At 42.0% G+C, this 18,450-nt stretch overlaps 1 protein-coding gene across 2 annotated transcripts in view; it reads left to right on the plus strand.

The window, feature by feature from the left end:
- The window catches only part of PTCHD4 (patched domain containing 4), a 96,422-nt gene that overhangs the window by 7,281 nt on the left and 70,691 nt on the right, over window positions 1-18,450 (plus strand). For both annotated transcript variants that reach the window (XM_015620316.3, XM_015620315.3), the window contains exon 2: window positions 17,800-18,280. In XM_015620316.3, the coding sequence (XP_015475802.1) occupies window positions 17,800-18,280 (481 nt within the window). The remainder of the gene's footprint in view (window positions 1-17,799; window positions 18,281-18,450) is intronic.

Raw genomic sequence — 18,450 nt, forward strand, 5'->3', positions numbered from 1 at the left:
GGAGAGGAGAGGAGAGGAGAGGAGAGGAGAGGAGAGGAGAGGAGAGGTCCTTATATATATTTTATGGTAGAAGTGAGAGGAACCTTGTAAGGACAAAATTAGATTGATAAATGCAGCCAAAAAGAAGTTCTTAAATTATTTACCATCGTTTATGCATATGTGGGTATGCCTTTATATGCAAAAAATGATGTAGGTAACGCTGGGGTAGGTGTTTGGAAAACAGTAATCTAAGTGCAAAACCCATATTAAACTTCCTCAGACATTAAGATAAAAACCTCTATGCAATGGTTTTTACAGAAGTCACAGTCAAAAAAACCCTCTGTCTGGTTTTCCAAGAGAAGTGAATTGAGTTGGGGAAACCGTGATCTCACATTTGTACTGAAAGCCTTTAATTTATGCAGGCCCCACATCCAGTGTCCCTTCATACTGCAAACAATGAAACGTGGCTGGGACTTGAGTTGTAAAACAGCTTTAAATACAAATTAAAGTGTTCAGCAATGTAGGAAAGCAGATACTGCGTGTGATGGAAAAGAGAGGGGAAGACAAAGAAAGGCTGAAGGAGCAAGCTATGAAGTCTTTTATACCTCTTTTTCTCACTGTATTTGTCCTGTTCTCTGTTTTCCTACCTACCAAGGGGCAAGGTGCTCATGTGGGGAATAGGCAGTAAAGGAAGTTCTTGGAAGTGAGGCTGTGAAGAATCCTACAAAGGGAGAGAGCAGTGAGGGAGCTCCTGAGCATTGCAGAGATGATCACATGTCATTATCCTAGCCCTGGACTCACTGGATGTGAATTGGCCTCATTTTACACTGGTCAGACCACTTGAGAGCAGGAGCTTAAAGTGAAGTGCTGGAGATCTTTGATGACACCAGCAAGGGTGAGCTGGTGGCAGCAGGAAGATTTCCATCTATTAAGATTTACTGTGGAATCAGCTCAAGGGCAAACTGGGAATCATTTTTTTTTTTTTGTGGCAGCTCTGGTTTGAAATTTTTCTGAAGATTTTTTCTTCTCCTTAGCACCACTCCTACACTGGTGGCAATTCCTACACAACAGCATTCCTGCATGCCCAGCAGCAGCTCTGCAAGACACCAGCCAGCCTTCACAGCTGTGAGCTGGCCAGATCAGCTTTTCTCCCTGGTTTTATATTTTGCCACCAAACACACCCTCCTCCAATCCACTCTTCCCAGCAAACTGGCATCACAGCCAGGGAACTGCAGGGTGACCATGGGTTGTGAGACTGGCATGTCACTAGCTGGCTAATTTGCAGAAAATTTTGGTCTGATAATGGTCTATAGCTAAAAAATTAGTTGGCACTACATGTGTGTAACCTTTCCTGAGTACATATAATGTCGTATTTTGGTGTCTTGCAGAACAATTCTTTAAAACTTACACAAGCCCTAAAGATTGTCTGTGCAGAGGGCATCTGAAGAGATAAAGGGCAGTTCTGCCTTCCTGCCCCACACCGTTGAAGGCAACACACACCACTGAGACTCCTAATGCAATGCAGTGTAAACAGGGGAATGCAAGGGGGATTAAAGATCCATCTCCAGCCTGCAACAGTCATTTCCTTGTGCTAATGGTGGGAGTCCTGGGAGGCCCCATTAAACCCTTCACAGGGAATCCCAAACACCTGACATGTATCCTCTCACAACATGTAAGGATAAACACCACCTACAGGGCCAGTTCTGGGCACCTAACCCTCGTGCTCAAGTTTGGCACTGAAACAAGACAGAAAATCTGCTCTCATGTAGGACAGGGTCTTGCTTCTCTTTCACTCTGTGTAATTGTTTCCACCAGCATTACAGGAGTGCTGTCAGCCTGATGGGCAGGTGTTATTCTCACCACACACATGGTGCATTTTTGCACAGGTGTCAACAGCTTCCTAAAGGCTGCTACGGCTCAGCAGTGGCCATGGAGGGCTTTGCTGCTCCTGTTCCAAATGCTGAATTACCTGGACTAAATCATGCATGACCTGACTGGCCCAAAAATCTTCAGCTGACCCTTTTTCTGTCTGAAGTTACAGCACTCTTGAAACCAAAAGCACTTTTGAAACAATGTCCACCCTGCCACTAATTTCATTTTGGAGGATGGAAGGATAAGGGCAGTTTCCCACAGTTTCATTTTGACATGCCCCTAACAAAATGTTCCCTTTTTTTTTTTTTTTTTGTATTAAAATGGTTCATTCTAGGTACTCTTTCAACATGATTCCAAAAATATTTTTCTCTCACACTATATTTCAGATTAAAAAATAAAGGAGGGAAAAAACCAAAGTCACTTTAAAAGGAAATTTTTTCCCATGTTCAGACTTTAGGGAAGGAAAATCACAGCAAAATAAACTCCCCCAGCTGGCTGAGGACACAGCCCAGTGACCCTGCACACAAATTTACCCACCAGGAGAGTGCTCTGGCTCTCCTTAATGCAGTTTTCCACTGAAGACCAAGGCACTGTATCGATGGGACAAGTGATCTGGGCTTCCAGTTTTCCAAGCCACTTTAGTTTGTAAAAAATTGTGCGGTTCATTAAGAAGAAAGATGTTGTTAGCAGTATTTCATTATGCAATTCCATCTCTTTGACAGAATCTGTGACTTAAATATAAATCACCTTTTTTTCTAACCATTTTCCAGGATGATTTCTTAGTGCAGATTTTAATACATTAACAAATTCAGTGCCGAGTAGATGCAACATGAAAATATTCATGTGCATTTTTCCCCAAAAATTCACAGTTCAGTTTGTTCTTGACTCTTTGAGTGAGGTTTTATTCACAGATAAGCACAAAATATCCCCCAGAAGAGATTTCACCATGTAGACTTTTACATCCAGATGACAAACCCACTTCTCTTCAGGAGTGGCTGGAATATGTGGTAATAAATATTCTAACTGTGCTGTTTCTTTGTTAACTAACCTTAATTTTCCTGTCCATAACTGATTTCCCAACTGCATTTATAAAACATTGGTCACCCAGTTGGTGCATAACAGATTTGTCATTGTAAATGGCATAGAAATTTGGGACACCAGCAGAGAAATGTGAACATTTCTGAAGATTTACAAATGTCTCTCAACTTTTTTCTTTCCTCAGGCTTCAAGATTAGCACAAGCATTATGCTTTAGGTATATACCCTAAAATAAATTTCACAAGCTTGACAACCTTAAGAGCTCCCCTGCTCTCACAAGGCATTTCATTTTTGGTTTTGGGAATTCAATTTTAAGGAAAAGGGTGGATTTTTTTTTTTTAACTCCTAAAAGAATAAAACTTGTATCCTTACAATTTTTTTCCATCTTCTTGCCTCAAGTATCAGATTTTGGAAGTGTGAGATAGAGGACATCCTTGAAGGGAAATTTCTCTTATATAAATGCCAAATGCTGTAATTGCATATGATCCATGGTCTTTTCATCACAACATTCACTTCAAAAGGCAAGTTAAAACAGATCATTTGTTACTACTTAACAGATCTGAACAAAGCTCCTTTAGGAACTATTCTGATACTTTCATTGTGGAAAACCCAATTACATTTTAAAGTAGTAAAAATAAAAAAGAAAAACAAGGCAGAACGGGATGTGTTTTCATTTCCTTTACAGCAGCTAAAATAAATATAACCAAGATAGGGAATAGCCCAGGATAAAGCTCAAAAAACTCAGGTTCACACCTAAAGCGTTTGAATTGGCTTTTCCCACAGTCTCTTCCATGAGGATACAGTGGACACAAAGGACAACATTCCTGATATTGTTTGGTAAAGGCGCAGTTTGGGGTGTGGGATGGTGGTTTTGGTTCAGGGTTATGCATTCAAGAATTCATATTCTGCTGTGATTTCTCCTGTACATTGATTTTTCCCAAGGGAATCACAAGGGAAGGCTGTGGTGCTGCTGGAGAAATTCGAAGAGGTGTTGGAGTTTTATGAGCCTCTTCTATGTAACATCAAGAGGTCAAACACATAAAAGGTTTATAAGGTCATTCTAACCCATTCCCTGGCCTGAGCAGGATTATGAGGAAACCCTAATAGAGAAATTAATTCAGATTGTCTTGGATGGGAAATCAGTCATGTGGGTTGGAAACTGGCTGAAAGATTGTAAACGAAGAATCATGATAAATGATAATGTAACAAGTTTATGGAAGGTATCTTGCAGGGTATCTGGAGAATTTGTGTTAGGTCTGGTCTCATCTAACATCTCTATTAATTATCAGGAAACGAAATTGAATTGCACAGGACTGAAGTTCACAGATAATATTAAGCAAGGAGAACATGTCAGCAGCAGCTGAGTCACAGAATTTACACAGATGGATCCAGAGCAGTTAGAAAGCTGAGCAGAAAATAATACCATTTTCTGAAGAGCTTTTCTTGCATTCTGGTACCCAAAGGGGAATGTAGGGTCCCTCCCTTGGAACTGATTCCTGTTAGCTGAGTTCTGCCAGTCTCAAAGTGAGGGTGCAGCACTTAAATGACATGACCAAGGACAAAGAAAAAGTTGATGTTGGAGTTTGCAGCCCCCAGAGAAAAGGGCACTTACTTTTACCTCTGACTCTCACACTGCTTTGCAAGTACAGACATTTCAGTACTCGATGTTCTCCTTCCTCCCTCACCTTCTTGCAGATCAAGCTCAGCAGGACACTCACAGTTCCCTGTGTAGAGCTTGAACAGCGCTTTGGAGGCTGCAGAGGATGTGTCAAATTGTTAGGGGAGCCTTGAAGGAATGTTGCTTTTCTTTGTTCCTTTTGTTATCTTTCTAGAATGAAACAAGTCTTCTTCGGGAGTTTTGTGCTGACTCTGGATTTTTGATGAGGGATTTGATTTGGATTTGGATGATTTGTAAAAGTTCTTTTGCCATGTTATGCATTGTTTGACTGCTCCCCAGCACTTCAAAGCTGAAAATCCTCATAGCCCTAGTGTCACAAATTGGCTCCATTTTGTCCCTGTTGAATTTTGTCATTTCTTAATTGTATTCTGGTTGTGCCAGGGAAAAATTATGTTAGCAGACAGTCCTAAGACTTAGTTGAACAGGATAGATATGAAATATTCAGCTGGATCATATCATACTATTTCATATATCCACTTTGTCCATGACTGCAGGCCAACTGTCTAGGAAATGGCTGGGGATGTTTGTGAAAAGGATTGTGGAATTAGGCTATTTCTTCTTCTCTTTTTGTTCACAATGTCAAGGCCTTTGCTGCAGAGGATGGGACCTGGTCTGGTCTTCAGAGTCAGGCTCTGACCCTTCCAATGAGGGCCTGTGGTGTAGAAATTTGTGTGTGCTCATGCAGAGAGTCACAGTAGTAACGCATCTGTTTCCTCCAAGATGAGCCCTTCTCTATTCAGCATCTAACCTAAAGTGGGTCCAATCTGCAACCAGAGGATAGAAGGGTGAACCTCCAGGACTAATTAATTTCAGTTTTTTTAAATGTCTACATTAGGACAGGAGAAACTCACCATTCAGAGACATCATGGAACAAAGAAATAATAATATATTATGCATTAACCTTTCAGATTTAGGTGAGATGAATGCCACTATACTTTTATTCCAAATCACCAAAAAAAAATTTCCATGAAATTTCTGTAAGCATGAGGATATACTAAATCCTCTTTATCTTTATAGGAAAAGCTCATGTCAGGTGAAGCTTTTCCAAAAATCCTAGGGAATAATCTGTGTTTGCAATAACATGAGAAAAAACCTCCCAGAATAATTTCACAGGGAAAATCTAGGCTCCTTCTCAAGTCCATTGCAACTTTTTCTCACTCTAAATCTCTGACAGGGCTTTGAAAAACTCTTTTTGGAAATTATTATTAGACAGTTGCTAAAGAACTAAAATACATTAATCTGAATAAGGAATTAGCTCCCACTGAAGGAACTGGAATTAAATGCCATCCTCATCCAAAATAGATTGCCAGATATTGGCAGTTTATTGCAGCAGGGAGACAGAGATTTTGCAGAGTGCTCAGAAGACAAATGCTGAAATTCCATCATCTGGAAGTGCTTTACCATCTGATTACTCTTTGGCTTTATCTATCAGAATCTTTCCCTAAATATTTGCTTGAAATCCAAAGGTGGCTAGATACCACAAGGTCCCACCATCTGCAACATTTTTGTTTTAGAATTAAAAGTCCAATCCTTCCTGTTCTGCCAGAACCAAAACCTTTCCAAATAGCCTATACTAATATAAAATTGAAAAATCGCTTTGCACAGCAGGTGATTTTGAAAAATCTTTTTTTGTTTTTTAATACCTATTGCATTACAGTAATTGTAAAATGTATATTGGGGAGAAAAGCTTTGATGTATCACAAGGAAACATCTGAAATAAGTTGAAAATATGTTTGTTAATATTAATATTATTTACAGAGAATTTCTGCATTTCTCCAGAAATGCTTATACACAGTAATTAAATATTCATCTTATTTTGTATCTTGAGCTCATTCTTAACAGCAGCACTACATTAATGTGTACATCTAGAAACACATATAACCTAACTTTAAGCATTTTATGAATGTACATAAACTAGGCCTTGGGGCATTGCAGGCTTTAGGAGGGCTAAAATCCCTAAGAATAAGATCCAGTCCATTTAAGATAAAAATTGCCCTCCAGAGGTGCCCAGTTTTCCTCTTTTCCTGTAGCAGACAGTGAAGTAATCCTGACATTTTCACTGTAGTCCTGACATTTCCAACCTGATGCCTTGGTTAAGGCAGCCTGACTCTGCACCTCAGAGCCTCAATTGGGGCTTATCTTTTGAGTTTTGTTCTGGCTGAAGAGGCACATCCAAATCAGAAACTCTCCTTGAAGATAATAGGGATTGCATACCAAAGTAAGGACAAATACTCAGCTGTGAAATGCAGCTGCCTTTAGGATGGAGCCGTTCAGGTGCGGCACAGCTGATATCACCACCAGACTGGGGGGTCTGAACAGAGAAAATTAATAAAACCTTCTGCCAGATGGCAGCAAGGAGGAGATGAGGGGATTAAATCTTTGGTTTCCCCTTCTTTTTTTTCCCTTTTTCCCCTCCTGTTCAGTTTGCATAAACCTGGATTATTTCTCCAATCCATTTCACCACACACCACTCATGAGCAGCTGCTCCCAAGCTTGGCAGAGAGGAGATGCAAGCTTAGGACAGGGAGGAAAAAGGATCTCTCCTTTGGCAGCATCACCAGTTCACACTGAGAAATACAGCAACTAAAGAAAGTCCAGCACCAGAATGGGAAGATTTGTGGAGCATGGGCAGCTTCTCCAGCTATGTGTTTGCACAGCACCTTGCACAGCAGGGTCCTGGGCCCTGCCAGAACCTCACTGGTGACCAGTGATTATGGTCTGAACCGAGACCTCAGCATCTGCTGGACTTTGTGTCCTCACAGTCCTCCACAGCACAGAGGCTGCACTGAGATAATTTTCCAGGCATGCAGACCTTGTTCAGCAGCACCCCCTGCAACCTCTACATGAAGGGTTTGGGATGCTGTAAAATTTCCTGGTTGTCTCGTGCTGTTGTGTAACACTGGTATATCACTGCAATGTGCCCTGTGCTGAGACAGTGCAAGACACCCTCTCCCACAGAGTATGACTGAGAAAATACAGAAATCCAACCCTTGTAGTGTCAGTGAACCTCCAGTGTACGAGCTCTGCAGTGATGAGAGGCAAAGGCAAGCCCAAAGCAGAGAATCATAGAATCATTTAGGTTGGAAAGAACATCAGGTCCAACAATTAACACAACACTGCCAAGTCCACCACTAAACCATGTCCCCAGACACCACACCTACATGTTTTTGAACAATTCCACATGATGCCATGGGCTGTACTTTTTTAACTGGGATGAGAATTAAAGAATGCCTGTTGGAGGATCACACGTGACACCACCTTCATCTCTATGGGCTACTAAGAACACAAGATTTTGCCATGAAGGGAACACATTCCAAGGTGACCTTCTTGAGACAGAATTTACAAATATAAAAGCTACCTGCTGATGTTCAAACGTGTCAAAAATCGCTATGAATGTACTGAATTCAAAAGTACCCTGGGTGGGAGTCAGCTGAACCACAGCTTTAGTTAGATTTTAATGCATAAACACAGGCCTACTTAAATGCCTCCTTCCCACTTCCCCTTCCCAGATCCTCATCCAGAGCAATGAAAAAAAAAAAAAAAGAAAAAAAGAATAAAAAAGGGAAACATCTGAAATAGACATTTTTTTGGCTCTCTCCAGCTAACAAATGGCCAAACTCATTAAAAACCAGTGTGTGCTGGAGAGAAGGGAGGGATGCTTCACGGTAGAGGAATTGCTTCACAATGCCAAATTTGAGAATAATAAAAATGAGGGAAAACTTATTAATTATCCCTTAGAAAAGAGGAATTTTCAACTAGAAGTGTTAAGTGTCCTCAACTGTATCTGCTTTGTGCAGTGCCTTGTTATGTCTTATTGAGCATTGTGACAGTAGAAGTCCCTGCTAGGACTTGGATAAGAGCACAGCAGCATCTTGTATTCAAAGGCTGGGTTTAGCTAATCCAGTTACCTGTAAATTAACCTCAAAACCACTATAGCCTCAAAATCTTGCCACATCACACTTGGCTCTGTCTGATTCTCAGTTACTTCTTTCCTTCCTGCCTTTGATAGAACATTTTTGCAGTGTTTCAGTACTTTGGCTTCTGGTCCCTGGAGAAAACAGGATGAGCAGAGACAGATAAAATTAAAGAGATGTTTGCCAATATAAAACATAATTTAAAAAGAAAAAAAGCACCCTTTTCTGTGTCATTATTGAAACTTCAGATTGTAAGAGCTTAAACGATTCCTGTGGATCGGCTTTACTGCTCACTTTTTATTCTCTGCTGTTTGTTTTTTAACATTTCCTTTAAATGAAGTAATAAAACGAGGCAAACTCTCTCCCTTTCACTTTCTGGCAGGTTTCCTTCGTATTTCTTCTGTGTATTGGGCTCCAAGTGGTGTAGGGAAAGCAATTAGAAGAGGCACACAGTGGGATGCTCACCAAGCAAGAGGGCCCACAAATATGTCAGTGAAAACCTGGGTCTCCTCTTTAGAATCTCCTGTTAGGGACAGTCACTGGATCCTATTCTAATCCACCAAAATCTCTTTATTTTGGGTTTATAAAGTATGGGATGAAGTTTTTCAAGCAATTTTATGTCTTTTTGCTGATATAGAAAGACAACAAAGAAGGCTTTCTATCTTTTTTGTGTATTCTGTTGTCTTTTTTAATTTAGTAATTAGGATCTTGGTTAACTTATATCTCCATGGACCTGAAGAAAACTTATGATTAAATATTCTCAAGGGATAGAAAGAATTTTGGTCTAATGTTGTCCTGTTTACTCCATTTGGAGAAATCCATGACCCTCTTGAGATAACAAAACTGTTGAATTTCACTGGGGTACAAAGATAGCTTTAATTTATTAATTTGCTTACCTTTTGTTGCTAATATAATTCAAGTCACTGCATTTAGGAGAAGACTTTATCTATTAAAAAAAATTAAACAGCTCCATTCTTCCTCCTCCTACCAAGCAGCTCATTTAATTCATTTTTTTGTTGAAGAGCTGGAAAATCAACAATACTCTGAGACTCCCAAAGATATCTTCCATCTGCATCATGGAAGACACTCTCTTGGTGCATCAGAGTTTAGAAATGGACAAAGACTGAAAATTGGTTAGATGGACCACTGGTCTGCACTGAAAAAACATTTCTTATTTTTTTAATACTCACTGCAATTTTCTTCCTTTCCTTTTAATATTTTTAATATTGCACTTAAGCCGTGGAGGAAATCAGAATCAATATTGGGTATTCATTGATTAAAAGTACTCATGATACAGATTCATAGAGACTGCCAAACATGAGAGACTGTAAATGCATTCTTCAAACACATTTCTGCACGTGTCAGTGAGAGTGTTTAACTGTATATATCCAAATATTGGTTTTTTATGCAATTCCCTCAAGCATTGCTGTCAGTGATTAATTCCTGTGTTTCTCCTTGGCACAAACAAAATCCTTTGGGATGAAGAGTAGCTGTGGGCAAGACCAGAGAGACAGCACCATTTTCTTTTTTTAATTGTACTTGGGTCATTTTCATGGTTTAGCAAATGGCAGAGACTTAAATGTTTTCCCAGTTTGCATCGGAGGAGTCACAGCTCTACCATGCAATGCAGGAGCTTGGATTTCCCCCACCTGGCATCTCCTTGCAAAAGCTCTGATCTGCACTGGCTACTTTTACCATCATCCTTGATTCTGAAGGATTCTGGGGCCAGATGCAGCCATACCTTCTGCTCTGTGATTCCTCCACTGGCAAGGGCAGGCTGTGAAAAGCAGAGGCTGGTCCCAAGGCGCTGCCTCCAGGGCTTGTGATCCTGGGTAGGGCAGTGCACAAATTCTGAGGACAGTGAATGGTGAGGTGGAAGCTGGGGCTCTGTGCCTGCTGAAAAGGACAGTCAGATTTTAATACCTGACCTGGTAGATTTACACACCTAGGATAACCTATGACTTCAGATTCCCACTGACATGGATCTCCTGTGGAAGGTGAACTTGTGTACCCTACAACACGCTGTGCTGAGCCACCCACCTTCCTCCTGAGCGAGCCATCCCTGCATCCCCATGCTCCTGGGCATCCAAAGAAAGCTGTGCCCTTCACCCCTGCACCCATCTCATGGGGCTGGTGTGCAGACACCAGCTCACCTGCCTGAACAGTCTGTGCCAAAGCTGTTTCACTGCTGTGCCTGCATCCTGCTCCTGATGGAGGGCAGGGAAGAAAAAGGCAGAGAGACCAGCTGTACTCCAAAGTTAACCCCTAGTGTTTGCAGTTCTCTTTGTGCTGTCTGTCACCTCCCCCCGCTCCATCTTCTAGCACCCTTCCTAAGGTGCTGAGTGATCCTAGGATCACCTAAGGCGATGAGTGATCACATGTGGGTATTGCTCATCAGCTTCAAGGACACCACTGTGTCCTTGGGTGCACAGGTGCTGTTCAGGACAGCTGTGGACAAAGCTCTGCTGGGCATTTAATCTATTCCTTTCTTCCAAAAGGGACTGGGAAGGGATCTAAGATGGACTGAATGGGAATCTGACCTTGTGAGTGAAGGGATCAGTTGAGCAACAAAGAGCTTGAAGATAGGACAAAGAATGAAGGAAGGTTGCAAAGGATGTAAAGATGAAATATAGTCTAGGAGGGAAGTGGAGTGAAGCTGGTGTAGGGAGGGAGAGGGCTTGTCTTGTATTTTCTTCCCAGAGGGATGTGCAAGACAAGCAGAAGGTGAAGTTAGAGGCTTTTTTCCTTCCCTTCCATCCTTCCCTTGCCTTGACAGAGATGCCTACTGAGGGTGGTGGGACACAGGTGCAGCTTGTCCAGAGATGGTGGATGCCCCATCCTTGGAAACATTCATGTCCAGGTTGGACATGGCTGAGCAACCTGATCTAGGTGCAGATGTTCCTGCTCATTGCAGGGCATTGCACTAGGTGACCTTCAAAGGTGCCCTCCAACCCTGACCACACTGATTCTCAGAAAACCTGACAGGGTGACACTGAAGGAACCAAGTGAGGAGCACTTGTGTGAGGTGACACACAGAAACAGCCTGTGTACTGCCAGAAGCTCCTCCAAAGAGCAGAGCTCTCTATCAGCAGTCACGGTTTGCTATTGCACCCTTATGAATTCTTCCATAATTTGATTTATTTCTAGTGACATTTCTCTTGTTCTCTGTTATTAATACTACAATGTATAAGTCTCTTTAAACACTTTTCATCTGTTCTTGTTTATTTTATCAAAAACTAGAAACCCAAAGCTGCTAAGGGTAGGGGCACAGGCCCAGAGTCATCAGAAAGTGATGCCACATGGTTCTGGTTCCCTTTTGGGCACTCTGTGTACTTCTCTCTTTCACTTAAAAGTCACCCTAGAAGTCCATGATTTCCCTGGGGAGGGGCTGAAGGGCTGTAGGTTTGTTAACCAGCAGGACACATCTGTGAAGGGGCCAGTGTGAGCAAGGAATGACAAGGCAGGTCAGGCAGTTTTTAGCATGATAAAATCTGGGGTCAAGTCTTAAGCAATCTCATACCTCTGCTTTAAGTGAAGAGAGACAGACAACTGCAGAGAACAAATCTGCTTTTGACCTGTACCTCAGGATGGAGCAGACCATCCTTTGGATGTGCCCAGTTCTTCACAGTGACTACAAACCAAATTTACTTGGCCAGCTGGTGAGCTGAGCCTCATCATTGCTGGGTAGCCCTAAATAACTCAATTCTTCTTTATTGCAGCAGAGTTAGACAATTTCCTGGAAAACTTCTCATGGCCACTTTCTTACAGTTAATTTTTGCTGTGTGAACAGACTCCTTGGCCATCACTCTGTCCCTGCTCCCAGCCAGCCAAGGTGCAGCTCTACCTCAAATGTTCTGCCCTAAGTGTTCAATGCTCTGGATGCTCCCTCAGTCCTTCTTCCATACAGAGCAGCTGCACAGCAAACAGTGCAGGAGCACCTACACAGCTGCAAGGGCAGGAAAACTGCCACATGAAAATGTCTGGGGAAATGCTGACATGAATCAGCATTACGTGCTTTGCTCTGGAAAGGAATGCTGCAAGAATTTTTGGTGATGGGTAGCTGTGTAACCAGGGATTGACTGGTACGAGGTCTCCATGTAGAACTGTACTGGGGACAGGGAGAGAAAAATCAGTTTGATTGAGGAGAAAAAACCTTCCTCCAAAGTTTTACAGTGAGGCTGAAAGGAACACCAGCAGCCCAAAATGTTAAACCTTAAATTAAAGGGGATTTAAATTTTTTATTATATTTTTTACCTTGAAAACTGGCAGTTGGCTGAAAAGCAACTTGCTTCATCCTAACTTCTGTGGTTTTTAGCATAATACTTTCTGTGACCTTACAGTAGAGTAGGAATGTCCTTATCAGAGGGAGAAACAACTGCATTGATTTCATTAGGATGTTTATCACACAATGTATTTCAGCAGACATTCCTGGTTGCCCTCTGTTGAACAGTTAAAGCTTTTAAGATAAAATAACATGCAAGCAGGATGGCATGCTTTATCCCAACATTTCTATAATGTAGCTTGATAATGATCTTTCATTCTAGCTGATGAGAGGTAGCAGTTAAGAAAAATAAAAATAGAGATAAATTTGCTGGCTAAAGTCCTGTAGGTGTACTTGAATGAGAGTGGTCAAGCAATAGGGAGCAAGGGGTCCTTTCTTCATTTCCAGGGATTTGAAAAGAGTTTTAAAACCCTCGCCAGCCCAACTTCTAAGAAGGCAGGAGCCCTCTCAAAAGTACCTCAAACCCTCCCTTTTTCCTGGGGGAGGAAAGCCAGTGGAGGCTGATGCCATTCAGAGCAGAGATGAATGATAGAATAACTCATGTTGGAAAAGACCTCTAGGATCACTGAGTCCAACCATTGACTTGCCACTGCCAGGCCCACCACTAAACCATGTCCTTCTGTGCCAATCCCCACAGCTGGCCCTCCTGGCACTTGGTCACTGACTACAGTCCCACTTTCTCTCTAACTTAATGTGATCTGGGATAAAGAAAATAGCCCAGCAGGTGGTGAGGCCCTGCTGAGGCCTGGTGCTGCAGTGACCACACAGAACCCCCGTGTGGGAGCTGGGCCTGCAGCAGCTGCACTGAAAATATTAAGGAAATGAAAAAAAAGGGCACCAGGTAATTTTAGCAGTGAGGAGTATTTCTAGTGTCCCTCTGGGCTGCATGCTGAGAGGATCTGTGCCTACTACTATTATCACTAGAAAAAGATGTTTAGCTCAGTAGGAGCAGCTAGTTTCCTTTAACCTGAGAGGCCCTCAGCTCTGGAGAAAGACAAACTTCCCATGCCACTTACATATCTTCTTAGGAAATTAAGGGGTCTAAGCATCCTTTACAGACAAATTTCCAGCCTGAAACATGGTAGGGGTTCCTTCTGTACCCATCCATTCACAATTAGTGTATCTTACTGCTGAACAAACAAGGAGTTTGGATTTTCAGCCACAAGCAAGGTCAGGTCTGCATAGACACAGGTGGCAAATTCCACCATGCTGAGGGAAAAGGAAGGTGAAGCTGTTCATGCCTGTCATCTTAGCTCTCGTTCTCCTCCCTTCCAGAGTCTAAATATATCAAATGGCTTTGGGGCAACTAGAAAAAGAGAAGGGAGAACACAAAAAACAATTTAATAGTGTCCATTGAAGCAAAGAATTTTGCTTGCCCCCTATTTTAGATGAAATATCACATGCCCCAGTGGGTGATCTATATTTCATTGCATCTTTAAAGATGCTCAGATCTGGAGAGAATTACATGCTATCAGAACCTGGAAGAACAGACACTGTTAAGATTTCATCAGACATTTTAAAAAAATTAGAAAATAAGAGAGAAAGACACATAGACACAGCCTGGGAACCTGAAACAAGATTCCAACCATGCAAGTGACCTTGCTAAAGTCAATTAGCATCTTCTGCTGTATATCCTCTGGAGATGCATGGGTACAAAATCATGAGCAACCAATAACTATCATTATTACTTATGTTTGGGGGTTTGCTTTTCTGTATATAGTATCAGAGAGTAGCAGCAGATGTGGGTAAAAAGTGTAAGGGAGCTGTAGCCTGAAACATCAAACTATGTTATGAAATTTAAAATAGCAGCATGTAGGCACATACCAGGAAGGACACGCTAATTATCAGCAGAAAGCACATTTTTTTCATGAAGAACTATGTTCTCTGCATTATTCAAAAGCTGCCTGGCTCTTCAGGCATCGCTTATACAAGTCATTGTGGCCTCATTTTGTTTCCCAGACCTTGGACTTAGTTCAGGAGTTTAGCTCTTCATGTCTTGTTCTTTCACTGAGTTGGTCCTGGAGAACAACAGAGAACTTGGGGCAGTGAATAACTCCCCTGAAGCTCCCCTGAGAATAGGTGGGTCCCTGTCTTGGACTCTGGGAGGTGCTGAAAGTCATGCTGGCAGCACTGCCTCTCCATTTTCCTACCCATCAGTTGTCACCCATAGAATGGGATGACCTAAATACTGTTTTCCCCCATATTTCTTCTGTTTTCCTCACTAAGATTGCAACCACTGCAGAGAAGCTGTGGCTGCCCCAACCCTGGGCATGTTCAAGGCCAGGTTGGACAGAATCTGTATCAATCTGGACTAGTGGAAGGGGCTTGGAATGAGATCATCTTTCAGGTCCCTTCCAATCCAAGCTGTTCTATGATTCGATTATTCTCCAAGAGCTGTATCAGAGAAAAGCCCCATTTTCCCAAGTGCTGTGGTGCCACATTCATGTCTGTACACCATAATTGCAGCAAAGGCAAAAGCCTTGCTTAGACAGGAAACAGTTTGCCTCCTGAAAGAAGGGAACAGACAAAATATCCTCACAGCAATCCGGCACCTGTGATTTCCTCGATTCAATCTGAAAGCTTACTCTCTATTTTGCTGACATATGAGCTGGGTGCCCTATTGTACATCAGTGTAAAAAATAGCTGTTATCTGCTGTTTCATAGGAGATATGGCAGAACATGATTTATTTGTGCCTGCTCTGCTGCCTCCTTTGAAATGTTGCCGTCGCTCGCTGCACCCTTCGCTGGGGAAGGCAGATGGTCATCACAAAGTTTCCCATAACCTTGCCGTGCCTGCTGCATAGTGAATCAATGAAACCTGAATTACAGAGCTCTGCCTGGGCTGGGAACTGTGCTGCTACAGAATCCTGCAGTGCCTGCAAGCCTCTGAATGACAGCACTGCCCAGACACTGAGGAAATGTGAAAATTCTCTCCAGAATTTCAAAGCTGTGCCAAGTGGGGATTTTTAGCTGCAAAGTTGCATTCAGTGTGAGCCAGGACTGCGTCGCTCAAGCTTTAATTACTAGCTTGGAAATGCACTTTTTGTGAGTTGTTTGAGTGTTAGGTGTGACCTCTCCTTAGAAAGAGTAGAAATAAAAAATCCAAACAGGATTTGAATATGAAATGCTGGGGACAAGGATTTTTTGGAGCCTGAACAGCAGCATCTGCCCCTCTGTGATAGCTGTCTCTGCTTATGTGACATTTGCAATGAGGCTCCAGGTGATTTGGGAAGTTGGCACTAGACTGCAGTTCACCTTTTGTGTCAGCTTGTGCCAGGATACCCTTGCCAAAAGGCACTACTTTGGGGGAAATAACAACTGGGAATAGGGGGGAAAAAGGAAAAAAAAACCTTCTGAAAAGCACTTTGTCACGTTCCCTGGGCTGTGGCAGGCAAATACTGGGAACAGTGAATGTAGTAAAGGCAGAAATTTCTCAGTGTGATGATTACCTCCTTTACATACCTGATTGAAGGCAAGGTGAGTACATAAAACATTTTCAACACTGTCTCCCAATTTCTGATATTTATTTGCTCTATGAGCCAACATGCTGGAAGACATCTGTGTTTTATAAAGCCTCATTTCACTGATTTTTCCTTAGGATGGGAATCATTGCTCTGAGCAGGTCTGGCAATTTCAGATAATGACCTGCATGCAGCACAGGTGCTTCTAGAAATGGGTAATGCTGGATGCAATACATGTTAAAGTGTCTCCCCCAAATGGTTTTGGCCTTTTGCAGATGACTGCTTCCATGTGTGTGTGTGGAGGGCAGAGCCTCTCCCAAATTCAAGCTGTCAGCTCATTCCAGTAGTGTGCCTTGGCAAAGAATGTTCTCTCATATGAACCCACTGCTGCAAGGCAGTTTAGACATCAACTGCCTTCATAATTTTGTTTTTATTAAATACAATAGGAATAAATCTGAAAACTTATAATCTAATTTATGTTGGGGAGAAAGCAAAATATTATTTGGTGTGCAAAAGACAATCCCTGAATTTAGATTTTTTTTATCAAAGAGATTACTTGTGCTGGAACAACTTTATCACTAAGCCTTATTCCTCAGTTTGCAACTGGATTCGATCTAAGCTCACAAAGGCTTCCCCTGTCTTGGAAGGGGCACATACAATTATCCTACAACCACTAGCTAAGGGGTGAGGACCTTTCTTATAAAATCCTTCTAACAAGAAAAAAACAAACAAACAAAATAAAAACCCACAAAAACCAAAATCACAAGAAAACCCCAAATATTTAAATGGGGCCAGATTCCTTTACAGAAAAAAAGGCCTGGTCTTGTTTACAGACAGAGGCTGAGCGGACTTGATGTGTCCTTTATGGATTGTCATGGAGTTTTATATATCATAGCATTTACCGAAAGAAGTGAGACCAGAGTAAGGTTTATACTCTTGAATGTATAAATGAACAAAACTTGGTTAAATTTAGGTGTAAGGTAGATGCTTTTCTCTGTGCCACTGATACAAACCCATGAAATCTCAAATTAGCAATTCAAAAAGTCTGATTTTAATTATATTTTCTGGAGACAGAGTAGGTATCAAACTTTGTGGATCTGTCTGTATCCTGAGGAATCAGAATTTATTTTCAGTACATTTCCGACTTCTAAAAATAATTTCCAACATATCAAGAAATCACAAATCCTCCAGAAATTAATTAACTTTTTGTAGTAATTGGAGATTTGTCATTGTCCATCAGTTAAATGTGAAAGTTCATCCTCTCCCATGGGGTGAGGAGCTTGCATGCAACATTTTGGTCCTGGATATCTGGGAATCCCAGACTGCAATAAGTATCTGAGCAATCCCTGAACTGCAGCACAGAAATGCAAATGAGCCTGTAATGAGTAAGACAGAGTTGTGGCAGGGAGCAGGGACAGATCCCAAAGCCCAGCGAGGTGAATGGTGAGGCTCCTGTTGAGTGCAGTGGTGTCTGAGCAGAGCTCTCGGCATGTCTGTGAGAGGAGACACAGCTTATCGCTGCGTCACGTCATAAACACGATAACCACACGCCCATCTTTTCTGCTTTCTCTCCCAGGATGGAAGGAGAAGTTTCATTGGCCACCAGCTTGGAGGGGTTATGGAAGTGCCAAACAGCAAGGACCAGAGAGTCAAATCAGCCAGAGCCATCCAAATCACTTACTACCTCCAAACATATGGCTCTGTCACCCAGGACCTCATTGGGGAGAAGTGGGAGAGCGAATTCTGTAAACTGATGCACAAGATGCAGCTGGATCACCAGGATCTGCAGCTCTACTCACTAGCATCCTTTAGCCTCTGGAAGGACTTCCACCAGACCAGTCTCTTGGCCAGGGGCAAGATTTTGGTGAGCCTGATGCTGATTCTCCTGACTGCTACCCTCTCAAGCTCCATGAAGGACTGCCTGCGTAGCAAACCTTTCCTGGGACTCCTGGGAGTACTCACTATCTGTATTTCCAGTGTCACTGCGGCAGGGATATTTTTCATTACTGATGGAAAATATAATTCTACTCTGTTGGGAATCCCTTTCTTCGCTATGGGTAATTATTTATCTTCATAATAATAGGATTAACAGAGTTTAATGACAGAATTGTAAATTACATCCTGGGTTATAAAGTGCAGATTTTACTTTGAGTGAAAGTCTAAGTCATTTTCATCTTTCTAAATTGATCTCTGCCTTGCCAAAAAAAAAAAAAAAAAAAAAAAAAAA

The sequence above is a fragment of the Parus major genome, chromosome 3 (assembly GCF_001522545.3).
Source record: "Parus major isolate Abel chromosome 3, Parus_major1.1, whole genome shotgun sequence".
In the NCBI taxonomy this organism is placed as follows: domain Eukaryota; kingdom Metazoa; phylum Chordata; class Aves; order Passeriformes; family Paridae; genus Parus; species Parus major.